Below are 24,587 nucleotides of genomic sequence, written 5' to 3' on the forward strand. Positions count from 1 at the left end.
CATTTTATAAGTTGTTATAGGTAGTTCAGAAGACAGAATTAATAAAAATGGAAGTCGGGAAGCTGTCACAATTATTAACTTAAATGTTTATATTCAGAAAGGATATTCAAAAATATGTAATGTACTACATATAGATTGAGATTAAATTATATAAGTAAAAAGAACAGCTTTTCTTTTCATTAAAAACAATACACTGAAAAGAACAGCGTGGCCTATTTCATGGAAAAAGTATTCAGAATTTATACCAAATCTGAGAAGATATCTCAACAAACTACAATAAGCAATTTCTTTATCAAAGGAAAAATGATTGAATGTTTCTAGAATGGAAAAAATATAAACAGTATAGGTAAGCTTTAGATGCAAAGTGGTCATAAAAATAAAAAAAAAAAAAAAAAAAGGACTATGAGTATAGTGGTGAAACGGAACAAGCTATAAAAGGAAGGTAAGTATATAACACAAATAACCTGAAAAAGAAAATATATAAAAAAGAAAAACTACAAAATCAGTAGCTGAAATGAGCTTATGATGAATCATTGAACAATTTCTCAAGTAACACAGAAAACAATATCCAAACCAAACAAGAACAAAATTTTTTTTAAAGTAATTAAAAATTTAAGCTTTAAAAAAAAAGTAATGCTTGTCTCAACATGATGCCCAAAAAAACAATGGAATGAACATTATTAGAAACTTCTTTACACGGACTTTTAAAGCACTACTTATACAGTTACAAATGGAAATAGATCATTTAACAATAAATGCCATAAATATACCCAAAAAAAAAATGTCGGATGTGATGAAAATGCAGAATTATTATTATTTTGTAACACCTCCAAGGAGTCCAAAGACTCATCGAGGGAGGGCACCTACTCTACAGCTCTCCGTCTTCACCATCTACAACAATGCAGAATCGATGAAATATGACTTAAAACAGATTAAGTCCTCAATTATGTGGTTAATTCCTCCGAAGGTACCCACCCACATACGTTGAAAATCTGCATAAATCGAATGGTGCTTAAATACTTGTGAGAGGTTTCAACTTCGTGTCATTCCAATTGATTCTGTGACATAATTGAAGTACGTGTCTAACATGTCTGAATTACCATAGTGGAAAAATTTCATGTGCCGTTTGTGTTCACATTGCAAACATAAATGGCGCATTCCAAGAATCTGAAGGACCCATGTGCCTATATACGAGACACATGGGTCCTTCTGCAAACCTATATATGAGGGTGGTCTAAAAAGTTCTCGGTCTCAACCACAGATGGCAACACTTTTGGCAAGATTTTTTTTTTCTAAGTTGGTACATCTCTCATAAGCATCCATGTGAAATTGCAAGTCATTCTATCAAGTAGTTTGTTTTATACAGCTGTCTGAAGCAAAAGTATTGTCTGCATCTCTTGAAATGGATAAAATTGAGTATCGTGTGGTTATAAAACTTTTTCTAAAAGAAAGCTTAATAGAAAAATTCATTCGAAGATCAAAATAGTTTACGGATACTCTTCTCCTTCGTTTTCAACAATTAAGAAATGGGCTGCCGAGTTTAAACATGGCGGTACCAGCCTTGAAGATGATCCACGTGAAGGACGTCCAAAAAGTGTAACAACACCAGAAATCATCGATTAAGTGCATGATATGGTATTGGATGACCGGCGAGTCGAAATGTGTGTAATTGCTGAGACTACAGGCATTTCAAAAGAACATGTAGGATATATTTTGCATGAAGAATTGCAAATGAAAAAGCTTTGAGCAAGATGGGTGCCGCACTTGCTCACAGCAGATCAAAAACGTACTCGCATGAAAATTTCTGAACAGTGCTTGGTGTATTTTAACAAGAATAAAATTTTGATTTTCTGCGTCAATTTATTACTATGGATGAGACTTGGATTCACCATTACACAGCAGTCAAAACAGTGGACAGAAGCCGGTTGTTCAGTGCCAAAGAAGACAAAGTCGGTTCCATCAGCAGGAAAGGTCGTGGCATCGGTGTTTTGGGATGCTACAAGCATTTTGTTTATTAATTATCTTGAAAAGGGTAAAACAATAACTGGGGAATATTATTCCGATCTTTTAACCAGACTAGACGAAAAAATTTGTGAGAAAAGACCCGACTTGCAGAAGGAAAAAATCATCTTTCGTCAGGACAATGCACCTGCCCACAAAGGTGTTTTGCAATGGGAAAATTAAGGGATCTACACTATGAATTGTTGGAACATCCACCCTATTCCCCAGATTTGGCTCCCTCTGATTTCTATCTCTTCCCAAAACTAAAACTCTTCCTCACTGGTCAGCGTTTTTCTTCAAATCAAGAGGTGATTGCAGCTGTAGAGGGGTATTCTGCAGATCTTACTGAGAACCATTACAGGGATGGGATAATGGCGCTGGAATAAATGTATTACTCTTAAGGAAGATTATGTTGAAAAATAAAAATAATTTTGAAATTATAAATGGTGTTTCATTGTTAGTCCGAGAACTTTTCAGACCACCATCGCAGCATCCAAAACATGATGACAGAGCCCCAACATAGAAAACCTTAATACAAGAAGATTGTAGATGTGCTTAATGTAGTTCCATTATAAAACTTATATTTTTGTGTTTTTATTTATTTTTTAGCATCTGTATATTATTATACTTATATGCATAAAAAAATTTATTTTAATTTGTAAATTTATATTTGTTCATAATTTTTATTTTATTATTATTAACCACAGGTCAGGCAATGGTAAACAGATAACAAAGCATTTAGATTTATCTTACTTTTATGTAGGGTCTTGTAGCTTGTGTCCAGTGCATATGTATGTTTTCCTGATGATGGCATCAATACAGAGGTTGAAATGTTGAGTGTTATTTTCCTAATTATAAGTAAAGTAATTACTCTAATGTGTGTTCCTGTCATCATAAATTCTTCACAATGAATACTCATATTTAGAATGAATAACTCATCATGGGAGACCCAAATTAACCATTATACACACAAATCTCATCATACCTCTCCTTGAATCCATTCACTGTCAGGGAACTCACAACCAATTCTGGCAATCCATTCCATTCACCACTCTCCACACAAAAAACAATGTGGTCTGCACATCCCTACTAACTACACTCTTACACAACTTCCGCAGATGACCCCTAGTTCTCTATTTGTCATATAGTGAAAAATTTCACTTGCATCAATTTTATAAAACCCCTTTAATATCTTAAGTTTCTATCATGTCCCCTCTTTTCCACCTATCAATTAAACTTTGTAACCCACAAACCTTCAACCTATCCTCGTAGGGAGTATTCCACAAACATCTTGGTCACTCATCTCTGAATCTTTTTTGACCACCTCCTGGTCCCCTAGAAACCCAGGTGACCAAATCTGTGTGCAGTAGTCAAGATTTGGCAGAGGCATAGCCTTATAAAGAGAGATAATAACTTCCTTATCTTTACTTGTTAATGTGTTTTTCAACATCCAAGTAATCTTTTGAGCTATTTACCAACTTTTGTAATATGGCCTCTGAACTTCAACTCTTTGTCCAACATTATTCCCAAGTCCTAGCCTTATCAGTTTCCTGCAATCCAATATCATCAATATGATACGCCATATGCAACTTTTTCAACCCGAAGTTACAACCTTGAATTTTGCAACATTAAATTGACAATCGTTATCCTTTGCCCACAATGCCAATTTAAATCATCTGTCCAGTTTTGCATCATCAGCAAACGGTCATCAATATACAGAACAATAGTGGTCCTAGTACTGAACTCTGAGGTACTTCACTGGTCACCATCATTCTTCTAAATTCTACTCTATCATATACTACTCTCTGGTGTCTGTCTGTCTGTCTGTCAGCCACCCGATTATCCATGCTACTAGGTTCATATCATTCCCTTTTGCTCCAGCTTTTGTAATAGTTTTCCAAGTGGTATTCTGTCAAATGCCTTGGCAAAATCAAGCAGTATCATTTTGTAGCCATTTAATTAGGGACTACAACTATAAATTTTTACAATCTAGATCCACAGGAGATTTTATGTTCTACATCATACACCTCTGAACTCATTCCATGGAATGGGGCGGAATGTAAACCTACCCTTGTCGGTACATTAACATGGGTAGATTAATACACAAACTCCCCTCCTCGAAAAAATGGTATCATTAAAACCTTTGTTAACAGAAAGACCAATCTTTGTTCCAACCATGCTTCCCTCAGAACTGAACTCTTCTTCATTTATATTCAATGGCTACAATGAAAAGGAAAAAATAATAATAATTGTCCCTCTCTTCATCTCGCATCTCTCTTAATATACAGATTATAGTAATGCTATTATCATTCCCTATATATCCAGGGCACTCACCTCAGAAAAAATAGCCACAAATAATTTCTCGACAGTTTTAAATCCCATATGAAGCCTACCCTTATCCATTCTCTTAAGGGTCAAACCCCTGCCTCCCTGTCACAGGTGTATACAAAATCCCTTGTTCTTGCATCCTGTCATACTATGAACAAACAGGAAATCTGCTAACATCTACCACCACAACTATATTAGTCAAGCTTAGCTGACTATGTGGGACATCTTGCACAGAATCAAACAGAAATAATCTAATATTCTTCAATACAACAAATGCAAACTTTTTTATTTTTTGGAATCACCAGTAGATTAAAAACCTAAAATAAATATGGTTCTGTGAAATTTCTGATGATCTGGGTAAACAGTAATTCTATTTTTAGACCTCCCACCCAAGGTTAGATATCAGTATACACACAGAGAGCATCCCTGTTACGATTTCAGTCTTCTGGTTGTTTAACATTGTCCACTTATGTTTTTACAATTTTTATAGTGAATCCCAGATGATGTCTGTGTGTGTGATTATGAGAGAGAGAGACAAAATATTGGAACTATTATACCTGTGTTTAATAATTTCACTGTGCTGTTTTCCTTCCATTAATCTTAAAGACGGAACATCAATCAACAGCATTATTTGAACAATGTGATGAAAGTTTATTTTTCACTTGGTTAGAGTATAATAAATTTAGTTTAATCCTTTATCCAAGTGTGAGCAAACAAAGTTTGCGCCTGAGAGTATCTTCAGGACTGGGGTAAGGTGATACAACACCAGGGCAACTCGTTGCAAAGGTGTAGCAAGCTACCAACACTCCTGTCTCGGTATCTCCTAAATGCAAAACACATCTCCTTGCGGATAGGTCTAATGTTATGCATTAAGGGAAGGGCCACTAGAATGCTTCTGCCTGGTATCTCAGCTTGGGTCTGGCTCCCACTGAAGAGACCTCAATAAAGGTCGAAACTAGTCTGGGTAGTGGCCCTTCCCTTAATGCATAACATTAGACATATCCGCAAGGAGATGTGTTTTGCATTTAGGAGATACTGAGACAGGAGTGTTGGTAGCTTGCTACACCTTTGCAACGAGTTGCCCTGGTGTTGTATCACCTTACCCCAGTCCTGAAGATACTCTCAGGCGCAAACTTTGTTTGCTCACACTTGGATAAAGGATTAAACTAAATTTATTATGAACAATGTGAATTTATCAGAGTATTATAATAGTTTTCTAATGAAACCAATGGATAATATCAATAATAACAATTTAACTGATCAGTATAAAACTATTGTATATAAGGGGTTATAAGAAGAGCTAACCTTAATGTCTGTGGTCAAGCTAGTAATCTACAGTGTAGCAATTTTCACTGTTTAACTAGTCCTTCCAGATTCAAGACTACTTGAGCATTCTTCTTCTGTGCTTATATTTCCACTTACATTGGAAAAACAAAGTAAAATGATTATTATTCCTTTCTATAACTGAACCATTTTAATACCAACATCGAGTAAAGTAAAATTATGTCTATAGCATATATGAGGGTGGTCTGAAAAGTTCTCAGCCTAACAATGAAAAAACAAATTTATAATTTTAAAATTATTTTTATTTCTCAGCATATCTCACTTAAGACTAATATATTTATTCCAGTGATGCTCCAGCGACATTATCCCGTCCCTGTAAGGGTTCTCAGTAAGATCTGCAAAATACTCCTCTACAGCTGCAATCACCTCTTAATTCGAAGAAAAATCCTGATCAGCAAGGAAGAGTTTTAGTTTTAGGAAGAGATACAAGTCAGAGGAGGCCAAATCTAGGGAATAGGGTGGATGTTCCAACAATTCATAGTGCACATCCCTCAATTTTCCCATTGCCGAAACACCTTTGTGGGCAGGTGCGTTGTCTTGATGAAAAATGATTTTTTCTTCTGCAAACCAGATCTTTTCTCATGAATTTTTTTGTCAATTCTGCTTAAAAGATTGGAATAATATTCCTCGATTATTGTTTTTGGACTGGTTATTACTAACACCATGTTCCAACATAAAAATGTGCACAAATTCACATGGAGAGAAGAGGCTAGGAATAAGAAAAGTCTCATTGACTATGTTATTGTTGATAGTGATGTTTTCTCCCTGGTGCAGGACACCAGAGTGTACAGAGGATTTGAAATTGGAAGTGATCACTATTTAGTCTTGAGCAGGATAAAATTGAATTTCATATTGAAAATAATAACATGTAAGAAAGTTTTAAAGCGAATAAAAGTTGAGCAGCTCTCAGATGTGAACTGTAGACTAAAATACAGAAATATTATTGAAAAGAAAATGAAAGAGTTTGAGAACAGGAATCAAACCTTGGAGATTCAATGGCAAACTCTGAAGGAAACATTGATTGATTCTGCCAGAGAGGCATGTGGTGAGGTTGTGTGCAAGGATAAAAAAATCAGAACTCCCTGGTGGACACAGGAAGTTAAAGAGGTAGTGAAGGAAAAGAAGAAAGCATATCAAAAGTTCCCGACAAATAAGTCAGCTTTTACTCTTACAGAATACAGAGACAAATGTAAGAAAGCTAAACAGTGTATAAAACTAGCTAAACAAAAGTCATGGGAGGACTTTGGCAAGAATATAGAAAATAAATATCAAGAAGGTGGCAAAATATATTGGAGGTTGTTGAAGAAGCTTAGGAATGGAGGAAAAAGTGCTGTAAAAGGAATTAGAGATGATAAAGGTGAAATGAAAACAGGAGAAAAAGATATCCTTGAAGTATGGAGTAATTACTTTGAAAAACTGTTAAATGAAACAAGCAGTGATGACAGCACAGTGATAAAAAAACACTGACCAGGCATGCAGTCAGGAATACATATCCATACTTGAAGTAGAAAAAGCCATCAAAGGCTTGAAATGTGGAAAGGCAGCAGGAGTAGATGATATTCGACCAGAAATGCTGAAGTATGGTGGTATAAGAGTCTTACAGTGGCTGCACTGCATAGTTCAGAAAGCCTGGACAGAGGGACGAATTCCCGATGATTTGAGTAGAGCTCTCATAGTACCCATATATAAAAAGGGAAATAAAACTGTATGTGAGAATTACAGAGGTATTTCCCTACTGAGTGTTCCTGGCAAGATCTATGCAGGTATACTTGAGAAACGGTTGAGAAGAATTGTGGAAGAAAAGCTTGGTGAAGAACAAGCTGGATTCAGGTCAAATAGAGGCTGTCAGGATCAGATCTTCACTTTACGACAAATAGTCGAGAAAGCATGGGAATATAACAAAGATCTGTATTTAAGTTTTGTCGATTTGGAAAAGGCATATGACATGGTGCCAAGAGAGAAGTTATTCAATACGCTGTAGTTATATGGTGTCGATGGAGCATTATATCAAGCATTACTTAGTCTTTATTTGAGTTGTGAGTCAGCAGTTAGAATTGAAGGAAGTACAGGAAGATGGTTTAATGTTAAATCTGGTGTGAGACAAGGATGTACATTATCCCCTCTGTTATTCATTATCTATATGGATCACATTATGAAGGAATGTGGTATTAAACCTGATATCAAAATTGGAGATGTTAATGTCAGCTCTTTGCTTTATGCAGATGATGTTATACTTCTAAATAAATCCGCTACAAGTCTGCAAGATTCTCTGACTAAATTGAATAGCTGTTGTAATAGATATGGTATGAAGGTCAGCAATAAAAAGACAAAGACAATGAAAATAGGCAGAATCATTGAAAATGTCAACTGTGTTGTGAATGGAGAACCTGTGGAACAAGTAAAACATTTCAGCTACTTAGGCACAATTTTTACTGAAGATGGTAAACTAAATATAGAAATAGACAACAGAATCAGCAAAGCTGGTATCGTAGGAAGTCAATTGAATAAATTCATATGGAATAAGAAAGAAATTAGTCGGAACACTAAATTAGCTGTATACAAGACTGTGTTCAAACCAATTTTAACATGGATCTGAGAGCTGGGTCAGAAGTAAAATACTTCACCAAAGACTAGAGACCACAGATATGAGAGTCCTGAGAAAGATTAGAGGCGTGAACAGATGGCATCAATGCAATGGCAATATCATATTAAAAATGAGGATATTAGGAAAGAACTTGACATTGTCAGCATCCAGGAATGCGTTAGCAGAGCTAATCTCAGGTGGTATGGTCACTTAAATAGAATGGGAGAGGAAAGATTAGCAAAACAAGTGTTCTCTGCCAGGTTGGCAGGAAAACGACCCAGAGGAAGACCAAGATATAGGTGGATTGATACGGTACAAAGTCCCTTAGACGATAGAAATATAAGATCTGATAATGTTGGAGTCTTGACAAGTAACAGACTGATTTGGAGGAAAATTGTAGATAGGAAGTTAGTAATGATGTAATTTTTTCATGTAGTACTGTCATATCCTGTACACCCCTTGAGGGTACATGGCAGGAATTTGATGATGATGATGATTATTGTTTTACCCTTTTCAAGATAATTAATAATCAAAATTCCTTTAATACCCAAAAAACACTGATGCCACGACATTTCCTGCTGATGGAACCGACTTTGTCTTCTTTGGCACCGAACAACCGGCTTCTGTCCACTGTTTTGACTGCTGTTTGGATTCTGGTGGTAATGGTGAATAAGTCTCATCCATAGTAATAAATCGATGCACAAAATCTGTTTTATTCATGTTAAAATGCTCCAAGCACTGTTCAGAGACTTTCATGCAAGGCATTTTTGATCTGCTGTAAGCAATCGCAGCACCAAAGCTTTTTCGTTTGCAATTCTTCTTGCAAAATATATTCTACATGTTCTTTTGAAATGCCTATAGTCTCAACAATTTCACATACTTTGAATCGCCGGTCATCCAATACCATATCGCGTACTTGATCGATGAGATCTGGTGTTGTTGCACTTTTTGGATGTCCATGTGGATCGTCTTCAAGGCTGGTACAGCCACGTTTAAACTCAGCAGCCCATTTCTTAATTGTCGAAAACTAAGGAGAAGAGTGCTCATAAACTATTTAAGTTAAGGGATATTACGTCCCATATTGTTTCATAGCCGAATAAGAAACTATATAAAGTTCGGCGAGTCCAAGCGTAAGCAAATACCTGGATAGTGCAACACATAACCCATTTGGTAGTGCAACAATGAAACAACTCATAGCAAGGGTAGGGCAAGCTCCGATCACTGTTCTTGGTATTTACTCATAATGTGAAACCCAGCTCCTAGGAGCTGTGTTACTGTTCTACATTATGAAAGAAGGTCACTAACCAGACTGGTTTCAACCTTTATTGAGGTCTCATCAGTGAGTAGGTAGACCTAGTTAATACCAAGTTTGTAACGAAGAGAACTTACATACCCTGCTAATTTTATCCATTTCAAGGGATACAGACAATACCTTTGCTTCAGACAGCTGTATAAAACAAAGTACTTGATAGAATGAATTGCAATTTCACATGGAGGCTTATGAGAGATGTACCAACTTAGAAAAAAAAAAATCTTGCTGATAGTGTTGCCATCTATGGTCGAGGCAGAGAACTTTTCAGACCACCCTCGGATGTAAAAAATTGCACTAGGTTTGATTGTTGTGAAAAGGAAGTCTCACTACAAAATTTGTTGACTTGTTTTATTTAAAAAAATCATCTTGAGTACCCTTGATCTCATCCAACTTAAGTACTTTTATTATTGAAGTGCAATTGTGAATATGCTTTCACAAATTAATGAAAGAATGGTTTATCATCATATACTGCTCAATTTGCTAAGTGCTACAAATGGAATTTGCCAATATCAATTATTTCTTTCTGACAGCACTGCTACTGTTATCCCAATTTCATGCCTTGTGACTCTTATCAATGAAAGGTTGTAAATCTGCTTCAGGCCACCACTCCTTCCTCCATTTCTGAACTTTTCAATAACCTCAAGAATATTTTACCACCATTCTGATATTTTCTATGTTCTTACCAAAGTCTTCCCATGACTTTTGTTTAGCTAATTTTGCAGAATGTTTTGCTTTAATATTTTCTCTGAGAGCACAAGCTGACTTTCTTGCCAAGAACTTTCGATATGCTTTCTTCTTTTCCTTGACTGCCTCTTTAACTTCCTGAGTCCACTGTGGAGTTCTGATTTTTCTATCCTTGCAGATTACCTCACCACATGCCTCTCTGGCTGAATCGATCACTGTTTTCTTTAGGATTTGCCAATGGATCTCCGATGTTTGGTTCTTGTTTTCAAATTCTTTCATTTTTTATACAATGATGTTTGTTTTTTTGAGTATACAGTTTACATCTGATAGCTGTTCAACTTTGATTCATTTCAAAACTTTCTTACACTCACACACTTTTTTTCCATATGAGGTTCAACTTTATCCTGCTCAACACTAAATGGTAATCACTTCCTATTTCAAATCATGTGTATACTCTTGTGTCCTGAACTAGTGGGGAAAACATCATTGTCAACAATAACATAGTCAATGAGACTATTCTTATTCCTTGCAACTTCTCTCCATGTGAATTTGTGCACATTTTTATGTTGGAACATGGTGCTAGTAATAACCATCCATGTCTTTAGCAGAAATCTAGCAGGTACTTAGCATTATTATTATTAGCTTTACTCTTTTCTCCAAATTTTTCCAAAACATTTTTATATATCTGGTAATCATTTCCTATTCTGCTGTTTACATCTCCAACAAGGACCAACTTTTCCTTTTTTGTTGTGTTGGCTGCCTTCTTTAATGCCTTGAAAAATTCCTCTTCTTCTTCTTAGATCTGTTGGACTATAAGCACAAATATGTCTCATTGTCCAATTCTCCATTCTGATATTAGCCCACATCACTCTAGTTGATATTGTCTGCCATTCAAGAAGTTTATTTTCATATTTAGTGTTTAATATTATAGCTACTCTGTTTCGCTGATTGTTATTGCCTGAACATAATATCATGTATTTGTTGCTTAAAAATGCAAATACAAGATATTATGTTGTATTTGTTGCTTAGAAAGATCTCACCTGTTTTTGTCTTCTTTGTTCCTCTCTCTCTCTCTCTCTCTCTGGACTTTTAAAACTATGAGATGGTAGGATCCATCCTCCAACTGTTTGTCCACCTTCAATGATGATACTAAGAATGATTTTATCCACATTATCCAGAAATGTTCATCATAAGTATTACGGAAGTGTCAGGTTTATGAGTGTCATGTGAGCACATCGAAAGAAAACTTATGGTAAAGACTTTCTTAAAGCTTGCTGCAAAACAAGAACTTTGAAATTTCTAAGCATGCCAAGAAACATTATACTCTACCCTCCCAGTATACACAAATGCTAAAAAATACGAATACAAAAATACAGAATATGTGTCCATTAGTAAGGTGCATACATGCACAACACAATCAATCTGCCTTGCAGATGACTGCTGTTAAAGTGGCATATAATTAATGTACATACAATAAGTAAAATTTTTATAATTTTAATTTTTTTTTTCATAGCCCTTTCAGGATAGTTTACATAAATCTGAATTTATGTAAGTTGGAAATGGGATTGCCTATAATTATTTCTTTCTGCATATCTTCTTTTGTGAAGTATCCATGTTTCATTGTGCCCCCTATTACATGATGTGCTAAGTCTATGAATAAAACAAGTTTAAGTATGGTCAAATACACACACACACACGTGCGGTTGAAAGTTTATTTTTCACTTGGTTAGAGTATAATAAAATTAGTTTAATCCTTTATCCAAGTGTGAACAAACAAAGTTTGCGCCTGAAAGTATCTTCAGGACTGGGGTGAGGTGGTACAACACCAGGGCAACTCATTGCAAAGGTGGAGTAATGCATAACATTAGACATCCGCAAGGAGATGTGTTTTGCATTATAGGAGATACTGAGATAGGAGTGTTGGTAGCTTACTCCACCTTTGCAATGAGTTGCCCTGGTGTTGTACCACCTTACCCCAGTCCTGAAGATACTTTCAGGCGCAAACTTTGTTTGCTCACACTTGGATAAAGGATTAAACTAATTTTATTATACTCTAACAAAGTGAAAAATAAACTTTCAACATCTTTCTCTAAATCCAGAGTAATTTATTATAAAAAGGGTGGCACACCATTTGGCAACTCCTATAGGTAGAGATGACCTGCTAATGCTTCTGCCTGGTATCTCCACTTGGGCCTGGCTCCCACTGAAGAGACCTCAATAAAGGTCGAAACTAGTCTGGGTAGTGGCACTTCCCTTAATGCATAAAGGTAGAAACTAGTCTGGGTAGTGGCCCTTCCCTTAATGCATAACATTAGACATCCGCAAGGAGATGTGTTCTGCATTATAGGAGATACTGAGATAGGAGTGTTGGTAGCTTGTTCCACCTTTGCAACGAGTTGCCCTGGTGTTGTACCACCTTACCCCAGTCCTGATGATACTTTCAGGTGCAAACTTTGTTTGCTCACACTTGGATAAAGGATTAAACTAATTTTATTACACACACATGTGCGAGCGCACCTACACAAAGATCTGTTTGTTCAGTATGCAAATTTTCTCCACTCTACTGAAGGCCACCAAATTTTCTGTAACTTTAATCTGATGAGATCAAGGCTACAGGGCATCTAAATGCCTGCAATTTAATTCCAACAGTTATTTTCATTAATCATCAACATCATTATCTTCGAGATATGCACCCACAAACGATGTACAGGATACTATGATAATAAAAAAAAATTTTCCCTCCAAATTATTCTGTTATCTGTCAGAATTATAGCATTATCTGATTTTGTATTTCAGCTTTCCTAAGGCACATCTAACTGCATCAATGCCTAGATCTTAGTCTTCATCTTACTCTTTTCCTTGACATGAAACATGCTTTTATAATCTTTCCTCTTCCATGCTGTTTAAGTGATTAGACCACCTGAGATTAGCTCCACTCATATATTCGTCAATGCTAACAGCATCTAGTTTGTTTTTAATATGATTCTGCCATCTGTTCAATAGGAAACATCATCATTCTTTCAGAATTTATGCCCAAATACCGGTCTCATTCCATCTTTTCCTTGGTCATCCCTGACCTCTACGTCCTCCAACTGGGTGATATCGAAGTATCTTTTCGGGTAGTCTTGAATTGTCCATTCTTTCCATATTTTCAATGAGACTATTCTTATTTTTTTTTCTTTTTCCATTTCTTTCAGTATTCATATACGTTGTCCAATACTGAGTATTTTTAGTTCTTTATGAATTTCTGTTCTGTCTCTGAGTACAGCCTGCTGTTAGGAATTTAATTTCTCCAGTTTTTATTCTTTTTTCTTCTTCTGCAGTTATGGTCCATAATTCATTTCCATGTAGTAGAGGTCTTGCCAAAACAAACTCATATTCTTGTATGCTTTCAAACATGATTAGGTTTGAAAAAATTACTGATCATCTATGTTATCTTTAAAAATTTGAATTTTGATATCAATGTCAGCTTCTTTTGAATATGATACAATGCATAATTTGTTGTAAAATTTTATTTTCAATCATGACTTTACTTCTGACTGAAGATGGTCCTTTAAAAGTCATGATTTTTGTTTTGCCTGTTGATATTTACATTGCAAATTCTTTAGCAATTATGTTTAAGGAGTATATTGACAAAAGGATATTATTCCATCCAGTTGAAATGCCAGTTTTATATTTTTCTTCCATTTCTTTACTATTTCATCTATATAGATATTAAAGAAGAGTGGTGACAATGGCCATTCTTGACAGACTCCTCTGTTTACTGATTTCTATTCTGTAACTTTTTTGCTGATTCTTACAGTTGTTTTGATATATGTTAGCTATTGCTGCCAGCAGCTGATGGAATGCTAAGACTCTTGAGTATGGTCCACAGTTTGTTCCTGAAGACTGTCAAAGACTTTTTGATAATCTACAAATGCTGTGTGTGTTGGTCTATATTGAATTCACCATGTTTCTCCATTAAGATTTTTAATGTAAAAGCTGAATCAATACACAACCTTCCTTTTTTGGAAGCAATTTTATTCTTCACAAAGTCTTCTAAATGTGATTTTAGTTTTAAAGGTGAATATTCATGCATTTAACTTATAAGTAACCAGCATTTTTTTTTTTTTTTAAAGCTCCTTTAAGCTCATCTAGAGCAGGCTTTTAGATACATCCATGGTGGGACTCAAACCAACAACCTGTTGGTTGGAGAGCAGGTATCCTATCCATTCAGCCAACTAGGCAACCATTTAGGAGACTTATTCCTCTGTAGTTTTCACAGTTGCACTTATTGCCTTTTTTTATATGCTGGGATATGTGTGTGTGAGTAATAGAAAACATTGTGCTAATTTTTCAGTACATATCACGTACATTTTCCCTTGCATTTCCTGGTTTCTAGCAGTGAACCAGCTAAATGGGAAGGGTTACTACCCATACCAGTTTCAACGTTTATTGAGGTCTCTTCAGTGAGAGCTAGACCCAGAGGCAATACCAAGGTTGAAGCAATGCAGGTCATATTTACTTATACGAGTTGCCAAAAGGTGTCACACCTTATAAATAAATTATTCTGGATTAGAGAATGATGTTGTAAGTTTTTTCCCACTTGGTTAGAATATAAATTATATATTTAGTTTAAGGGAGCCAGTGTAGCTCAGTGGATGTGGCGTTTGCACACCACCGCACTTGGCCGCACGAAGGAAGACTTCGTTTCAAGTCTAGTCGGCGACTAGAAGAAATTTTTCTAAGCCTTTTTTCGACCGGTTCCCAAGTTAGTCGATCTCTGGCATGGGCAAGCAGGTTTTTCCTCCCGGAAACTTGGGCTTTTCGTCCTGTAAACTCAAGAAAATCGACCGTAGAACCCACATTATTTCAGACATTAAATATATTGTGTTAGGGTTAGGGACCACGAGATGGCGACACATTTGAGCCGTCTCTCTTCACTGCATACCGCTTAATTAGTGATAGCTTTGGGCCATCTATCTCTGATTGGGTACCAGTGGAGATTGAACTGCCCACTCAGTCTCCAAAAGTTAGATAGGGCTAAATGGCCTCGCCTACTCCCGTATACGGGAATAAAAAGGCGTTAGCTGATTTTTTTTTATTTAGTTTAATTCTTTATCCAAGTGTAAGCAAACAAAGTTTGCAAAAATTTCCAACATCATTCTATAATCCAGAGTAATTTATTAATAAGGTGTGACAACTTTTGGCAACTTGTTTTGGGATGCTAAAGTCATTTCGTTTATTAATTATCTTGAAAAGAGTAAAAGAATAACTGGGGAATATTATTCCGATCTTTTAACCAGACTAGATGAAAAAATTCATGAGAAAAGACCTGGTTTGCAGAAGAAAAAAAATCATCTTTCATCAGGACAATGCACCTACCCACAAAGGTGTTTTGGCAATGGGAAAATTAAGGGATCTGAACTATGAATTGCTGGAATCCACCCTATTCCCCAGATTTGGCTATCTCTGACTTCTTTCTCTCCCCAAAACTAAAACTTTTCCGTGCTGGTCAGCGTTTTTCTTCGAATCAAGAGGTGATTGCAGCTGTAGAGGGGGTAGATGGGTATTTTGTAGATCATACTGAGAACCATTACAGGGACTGGATAATGACACTGGAGCATCGTTGGAATAAATGTATTAGTCTTAAGGGAGATTATGTTGAAAAATAAAAATAATTTTGAAATTATAAATTCATTTTTTCATTGTTAAGCCAAAAACCTTTCAGACCACCTTCGTATATGCACACAGTCAGTCTTCAACTTATTCCTACAAAACAAAATTCTATGTAATAAACACTTCCACATCGATTTCACCAACATCTGGAGTCTCAAAAGTAATATCAATGATGTGCATCGCCACTTATAAGCATCCAAACTCAAACTATTATTCGTCACTGAACCTCAACTAGCATCCTCTGTACATGCAAGCTACCTCCCAGAAGAAAGTAAATTATACAAAAACAAAACAAAAACCTTTCCTCCAAAAACTGGCTAAAGTATCTTAACAACTAGGCTACTTGTGTAGAGGGATGACCTGTATAGAGGGTGATGTCTTTGTGTCAATTGCTTTAGTATCTCATAATGCAAAGTGCACACATTCTTTCAGAAATGTATAATACTATGCATTAAAGGAGGGTCACCTCTGAAAAGAGGTGTTCTTTGCATTATGGGATATTAAGCAATTGATGACTTCACTTAATATAAACATGCACAAAGTTTGCTTACACTTACCCATTATTTTCTTTCTAATCAAGTCAAAAAACTTTCTATAATCTTCCATAAGAAGACCAGAAAAAGTCTTTAATTGTATCTGATATAGCATGCTAAAGGTTATCAAGGCCTGGAATACTCTAATATGATTTGCTTTATCCCCCTTGCATTTGCTGACTATTCTCCTAATTCTGATGACAATAGTGACCTTTTTGATTCTTTATCTCTGAAAGTTAATCACGTACAATATAATTACCCAAAGCGTGACAATCTTTCTAGATTTTACCATGTATAATTTACACTAGATCTTTTTTTCTTGGTTTGCAAACCAAGTAGGAAAGAAAAGCAGAATAGTTTATTTACTGTCTGTAATGATCTAGCACAAATCATTCACACCTACGAAAGTGCCAGATAATCCTCAAGCAATGGACCTTTTCTTAACCTTCCCCCCCCTTCAACTGTTGATATTAGAAATCTTCTTTTCAACTCTGACCATAACCTTTGTCTTTTTTCTACATATCATCCTTCTCCAAGCTAATCTCAGTCACATATCCTATAGTATGACAGTGATGTCAACTGGGATGACCTTTGGGATTCTTACATCTCTTTTATATGATTATTACCTCCATTTTCCTGACCTAAGCACTTACTCCAATCTAATAATTGACATTATTCTTGCTTGGATGAGGGTCTTTATTCTCCACTCCACTCCACATCTGTTCTAAAACAAAAACTAAAACTTGGATAAATAAAATAAATAAATTCTGTGTGATGATACAGCGTTCCTCCTTTTTACGGGAGTTCACGGTACCATCTAGTCTCCCAAATTTTATCCGGGCTCCGAAACCGGCATAGGCTGATGAATCAGACCTATGCCTATGACGGATTACAGTCAGGAATACTGGCCCAGTATTCCTGACTGTAATCCGTTTGTGTCCTCGGACCGGTTTGCCTGCTTGCGGGATGAAAAACACCAGATAAACTGGCAGAAAAAAACCTGCTGTCCACACCAAAGACTGGCTAACTTGGCTATGGCTGAGGAAGATCCTTGAGCTCCTCACGTCATTGACGGGAATCGAACCTAGGACACTCCTTCCCCAGGCATATGGTTGCGAAGCGCAAAGCCACTAGGCTAACTGCGCAAACTTAAAGCTTGGATAAGGGACAGGGATTTATCAACAAAAATGCCAAACAAACCAGCCGACCTAAATTCCTGAAATGCACTCCAAGAATGTGAAGTTTAATATGACAGTATTAGATAATTAAGTTTACATTATTACTGCTTCCTATCAACAATTTCCTTCCAAATTAGTCTTATTCATCAGGATCCCAATGTCATCTGATTTTGGTCTTCTAAAGCAGTGCTTCCCAAACTTATGGATGCCAAGGCCCCCATCAGAAAAAAAAATCAATAATAATAACATTATTATTATTATTACGACACCTCCAGGAAGTCTAAAGACTCATCCCTCGATGAGTCCAAACACCTACTCTACAACCCTCCGCCAATTACAGTGAACCACATCATCTGCACCAATGCCATCTACCACCTACCACCACCAGTATTTCCACAGACAATCAAACATCCATGCCTAGGCGGGATTAGAACCTGCAGCCTTTTGGCTGGATAGTGGATACGCTAACCACTAAGCCAACAAGGCCAGCATCATATAAACATATAGTATAGATATATACTATAATACAGACATATAATATAGACATATATTATTATAATATTTATTGTATTTATATTCAAGATTTTGCATTTGTAATCTTTTTTGTGTTTCTTATCAATACCTTTGAAATGTAACTTATATGAATAAGCATATATTTATTGATATTCATTAATCGCCGAAATATGCAAGCAGCAAAATTTGTGAACCAACACCAATGTGTTATTTTTTTTTCATTAAAATATAAACAAGAACAAAAAAGAAATAATAAATAATAAAAATTAAATACATTTCTTTTAAGATTAAAAAAAAATCTACTTAGTCTTAAAACATTTTAAATTTGTTTTCATTATTTCACCCCCCCCTCCTCAACAAAATGTATGGCCCACAGTTTGGGAAGCACTGTTCTAAAGAACTTCTAAAGAAAGATAGCGACTGTTTTCAGGTGTCTGAGTCATGTACCCAAAGAGCAAGCAACCTTTCCCACTGTGGCCAAACAAGCAGGAGAGCTAACATCTGGATCACCAAGGCTATATCTGATTCCACCACTGTAGTCACTCTGATTAGATGATGCCTTGGAGACCTGTCACAGAATCTATTAAAAAAGGTTACCATAATTACTTCACCAAAGTGAATATAAACATAAAGAGGCTATTCCTTGAATCTGCCTCTACTCTCACAAAACCACTATAACTTCTACAGATATGGTTGCATTACAGTGCTTCTCATATAACTGGGAAACTGATCCATGGACAATCATTTCAATCATCATTGGGATGATTGTCTGTGGCCAAGAATACTCAACCAAGGCCACTAGATGTACAGTTTAGAGCTATAGGCCTTCCTGTGTTTCTCCTTTTCAATCTCTGATTGAAAAGACCTATACAGATATGTGTCTGCATGCACCTATCTGTATTGGCTAGAGTACTGGTTCTCCTGATGATGCAAATTTAACTTTTGCAAAATACTAGAAGTAATAATTAAATCAATTTAATTATAATACTTCTAAACTGTAATTTCCTAAAACAAGATGCACAACAATCAGTGTTTAAGCTAGTGTCAAGATGAGCACATGCTACTTACTGCATCTTAATGATTCTGAAAAATCATTAAATAACCAGAATGATTAAGTTGACTGTCTGCCTCAGTAGTTCATTTGATTCTGCAAATCCTACATCATAAAGCATAGATGTTTATAGAAAGCTTGTCATGAATTTGCTACCTGCTTCCTTGAGTTTGCAACTTGTCTCTTTGGTGCTCCCCCCCACCAAATGGAGAGGGGGAAAGAGAGGGAGAGAGAGAGAGAGAGAGAGAGAGAGAGAGACCTTTATGGAAAGAAGAAGCAAATGAAGAATCACAATTACTTGACACCTTATAATGAAAATTATAAGGTGTCAAATGGAAATTAGCTCTTTTTAATCGACTAAACATGCTTTGCCTTAAATTACAGCAGCAATTAAAGGTACTTCAAAGATTTCAGAGAAGGGGTTCAGTGGAGATTTGATCCATGTATTGAAAATCAAGGAAATAATTTATAAGAAAAGAGGTAATTCTCCTCTTAAAATATTCTGAGAGCCCATGCAGAATTTGTAGAAAACTGAGTGAAAATGTACTGAATAGTGAAAAATGATTTTCTAGAATTAGTGTACATCAGGAAAGGGGAAATCATCAAACTGATTGCGCTTATCTAAAGAAGTATAATCAGTACAACCTCTTTGAAGAAACACCAAAAAATCTATCCAAATCTCTATTCAAACATGAAATCAAAATTCAAATCAAGCTGGAACATTTGTTTACAGTCATTTCAAGTTTATTTATTCATTATGCTTTTAGAAATGTGCTTATTTATATATTCAGAAATAAAAGTATATCTTTAATTCTCTTTCTGGAATCATTTTCATAGGAAATTTCAGTAAAATTAAATATGGAAATAAACAGAATAATCAAAGCTAGTTGTCACAAAAGGAATAAATTTGGCTGTATCTAAGATATTTAAACTATTTTAACTTATGGATCTGAGAACTGGGGTAGAAATAAAACAGATTATCAAGTACTAGAGACTGTTGCCAATTTAGCTTTTTTTTTTTTGGAGCTAGATCTAGCTCCTTTTTTTCTTCCCTAGCTCCAAAAATCTCAATCTAGCACCTAGCTGCTACAGAACTTGTTTCAGCTCTTTTTAGTTGTTTTTATAACCTACTCTTAAAGAAATTATTTTAAAAGTTTTCCAGATGTTTGCATTTGATAAAGAATTGCATTGTACGTTTGGTGCAAGTATCATACACGTTTCAAATGTGCAATGACATCAGTCAGTCACGGCCCAACAGTCTGCAGTTGCCTTGAAGTTGATAGTGTAGCTACAAGTTAGTCTGTTGCACAGTGTTCTGGTTGGTAGTTAATAGTGAGTGGAAGTTTTCAGAGACTGATCATAATTCGTTGCAGTAAAAGAGTTGCATACCCTTCTTCAAAAATGAGCAAAGAGATAAAGCTTACAAGCAAAAATTTAGGTAGTGGCTGCAAATGGGAATATTTAGTAAATGGTTATGTGAAGTTCCTGGTGATGCTACAAAAGCCCACTGTAAGTTTTGCAGATGTGATATAGCTGCTAAATATTGCCAGCTTGTAAAGCATAGTGAAACTAAGAAACATCTTGCTGCAGTTTCATATAAGGTTGTTCCTATTACAAATATGCTTGTGAAGAAGTCTGATGAGGCAGCAAATTTTGAAGCCAGCTTAGCATTATTTCTTTGTTGACACTCATCATTGAACAGTTGCAATTATCTAGATCAGTGGTCAATATAATATTGTTAGGGGTCGATAGTAAAATATAAGCCATCATTGTATGGATAATATTTAATTCGGTTAACTTAGATTACCTCCATGCTGAATGACAACGCAATTAATAGTGAATCGTGGGAACAGTGACATGAATAGGACCCATACGATGGAGCAAGGTCATGAAAATAGTTACAGAGACCAATCAAGTAGGCCAAAATGACGTATTTACCAATAAACGGATGTCAGTGGTTCCTGCCCGGCCGGCACGTACATGGTTGAAGCTGGTTTCAGTCATGTTAATTCCATTTTAACAAAACAAAGAAATAAGCTAGATATAGAATTCCGTGGCGATTTAAGGCTGAAACTAATTTTGAACTCAACATTTCTAATCTTGTCAAGAGTCACGAAGCACACCCTTCACATTGACAACGTTAGTAAATTGTATACTAAGTTAATAAAAGTCTTATTTTTGTTATTTAAATGAAGGGGATATTAAATCCCACATTATTTCAAAGCTGAATAAGAAACTCAAAGATCGGAATCAAAGAGTTTCATGCCAAATGTGGGATTAAATATCCCCTTCATTTAAATAATGTTACATTGCTGAAGTGAAGCCCATTGGCTCTTTTATTTAAGTCTTATTTTCATATATATATAAGGAAGATTGTATTATTGTTATTTTGTTATCTAAATTAAATTTTATATTTTACATATTATTTATCCCTCCTATCCTGCAAATAAATGCTTTTGCCCAAGACCAAGATATAGGTGGATCGATGCAGTGAAAAGTGCCTTAGAAGACAGAAATATAAAATCTGATAATATTGGAATGTTGCCAGAAAACAGGTTAATTTGGAGAAAAATTGTTGATAGTAAGTTGGTAATGATGTAAGTTTTTCATGTACTACCATAATATCCTGTACACCCTACTGGTATGTCAGGAAATTGAAGATATTGATGATAACAAATACATATAATTGCATAAAACTTCCAAAATATGGAAAAACCCTAATATTTTGAGATCCCAGTTTACATCTGAGGCTGCCAACAGTTGCCCAAAGAGGAAGCCTCACCTATTTATGATTCTAATCTTTCATCCACTTGTTTCACTTAGCATTGTGTTGGCTTTATGAATGTATTACAAGTTTCATATTGTATCCCCTGAAGATCTTTCTGTGACTGAGATGAAATACTGGAAGAATTTAGTTAGAATTAGTTAGAATGTGAACGTTCAAATTAACAATTTTTAAATGGTTATAGATAGTAGAAATAATGAATATATCTTGTTGAAACTAAGTGAAATTATTAGAAGCCAGATATGACTTGTACTGTATCTATTTGGCTTAGCAGAAAAATAAAACTTACTTGTAATTGAATTTACACAACTTTCCAGCTTACAAATCCCTTGCAATTCTGTACTTAACCATTCTACTACCTGAGTATATTCTACACTTTTAGATCCACCTTCAAGAGCCTCTTGAAAAATTTCTTCCTTTAAAATGGGACCAGAATACCTAAATGTTACAAAGTTATAAAGTTAACATCACTGTTACAAAAGAGAAAACTTTTTAAAATTAGACACATGCAGGTTAAAAGCTCTGAAGCTTTATTCAGCTCAAAACAATTCCAGGCAAGAAATTAATCACTGAAGCACTATATATTTATTCATAAGACAATGATTTTACTATCAAAAAAAAGTTATAAACAACTCATATTACAAATGCATCAGATGTTGCTTAAAAGAAAAACTGCTGTGCAAAAATACTGGAAAAAAAAATCTCAGTTCAAAATTTTCTTGCCTCTGTTGTACATATCTGTGTGCCCGCTGACACTCTTCACCCATTTAAAAAAATAAAAAGAAGGCCAGAAGCCATACACTTTAATATTAACAGTCTCTAAATATAATCCTGTTAGATAATTTTCCTGTTAAACTCATACAACCAAATAAATCTCTTTCTACCAATACAAGAACTTTCCTATTTTCAATGTTTTATTATATTATTATTATTATTATAAAAAATTCCATGGAGTCAAAGACTCGTCATGGGAGGTCCACTGTTATACACACAGTTTATCATACTGTGCCTTAAATACATTCACTGTCTCTGCACACACCACACTCTCGGGCAAAGCATTCCAATCACTCACCACTCTCCATGCAAAAAACCTGCTCCTCACTCCCTTGCTCACACCCTCCTTATACAGCTTCCAGGAATGACCTCTTGTTCTCCTGCTATCCTCACCCATTCTGTGCAAAACCTCCTCGACATTAATCTGGTAATAACCTCTTAACAGCTTATATGTCTCAATCATATCCCCCTCCTCCTCCTTCTATCCACCAATTTCTGCAAATTGCATTTTGTCAATCTGTCTTCATACTCTACATTCCAGAGACCAGAAACCACCTTAGTCAATCGTCTCTGAACTTTTTCCAATGCAATTTCATCTTTTTGAAAACCAGGTGACCAGATCTGTGCACAGTAATCCATATGTGGCCTGATCAAAGCCTTATACAAAGGATCCATAACATCCTTACTTCTACAAGTCAATGTCCTCTGCATCATTCCCATTATCCGCTGTGTTGTCTTCACTATTTTAGTAACATGTCCCCGAAATTTTAGGTGCTTGTCTACAATCACCCCCAGATCTCTCATTTCCTCTACCTCTTCCAAGATATTTGCACTGATTGTGTACTTCACATCCCATCTCTGCTTCCCAAATTTCAAAACCTTACACTATGTAACATTGAATTGACATCCCCACTTATTTACCCATTCAGCCAGTGTATTCAAGTCCTCTTGCAAAGCTACAGCATCCACACTACTCCTGATAGCTCTCCCCAACTTTGCATCATTTGCAAACAACTGCACATCACCATTCAGACCTCTCCAGATATCATTTACATACAAATTAAACAGCAATGGACCCAAAACAGACCCTTGAGGTACACCACTAGTAACTTTCCTCTTCAGGGATATCGCTCCTCCATAGACAACTCGCTGATACCTATCAGACAGCCAATCTCCAATCCAGTGAACCAATCTACTGTTCAGCCCCATCCGTTCCAATTTAATTACCAGCTTGTCATGTGGCAATTTATCAAATGCCTTTGCAAAATCTAAATATACCACTGTATATGCAACACCCTTATCCAACGCATTTGTCATTTTATTATAAAAAGTAAGCAGGTTGCTAAAGCACGATCTTCCTTTAGTAAATCCATGCTGGCCGCCAAAGAGTATTTTTCTATTGTCAACCCAATTCTGAATCTTATTCCTAACTAACTTCTCTATACCTTGACCACAACTCCAGACACACAGACTGGTCTATATTTCAAAGCCTTACTCTTATCACCTCCCTTATGAATTGGAACAATTTTACCCTCTTTCCACTCTTTTAGAACTTGACCCAGTGAGAGACTCATGTTGAAAAGATATACAAAAGCTGTTGTTAACTCTCTGGCACATTCCCTCAAGACACGTGGTGAAATAGCATCAAGTCCCACAGCCTTATTTACATCAAGTCTATTCAATTCCTCATATACCTCCTGTTCACTTACTAACAGTTCCTCCTCCTTTCCCACTGCTTTCAAGTTCTGCATGATGCCACATTCACAAGAATGAAAACCTTTAGAAATAGCTCACTAAATATCTCAACTATATCCTCCGCAGCGGTTATCATTCCTCCATTTT

General features: G+C 35.7%; 1 protein-coding gene across 1 annotated transcript in view; it reads right to left on the reverse strand.

Annotated features, from left to right (window-relative positions):
* LOC150101329 (protein TSLIG3A-like) overlaps nucleotides 1–24,587 on the reverse strand; it is a 143,562-nt gene that overhangs the window by 102,055 nt on the left and 16,920 nt on the right. The window contains exon 2 of the mRNA XM_090400022.1: nucleotides 22,261–22,409. Within this exon, the coding sequence (XP_090256148.1) occupies nucleotides 22,261–22,409 (149 nt within the window). The remainder of the gene's footprint in view (nucleotides 1–22,260; nucleotides 22,410–24,587) is intronic.

The sequence above is a fragment of the Typopeltis vanoorti genome, chromosome 11 (assembly GCF_054136105.1).
Source record: "Typopeltis vanoorti isolate ZY-2024b chromosome 11, IOZ_Tvanoo_1.0, whole genome shotgun sequence".
NCBI classification, from domain to species: domain Eukaryota; kingdom Metazoa; phylum Arthropoda; class Arachnida; order Uropygi; family Thelyphonidae; genus Typopeltis; species Typopeltis vanoorti.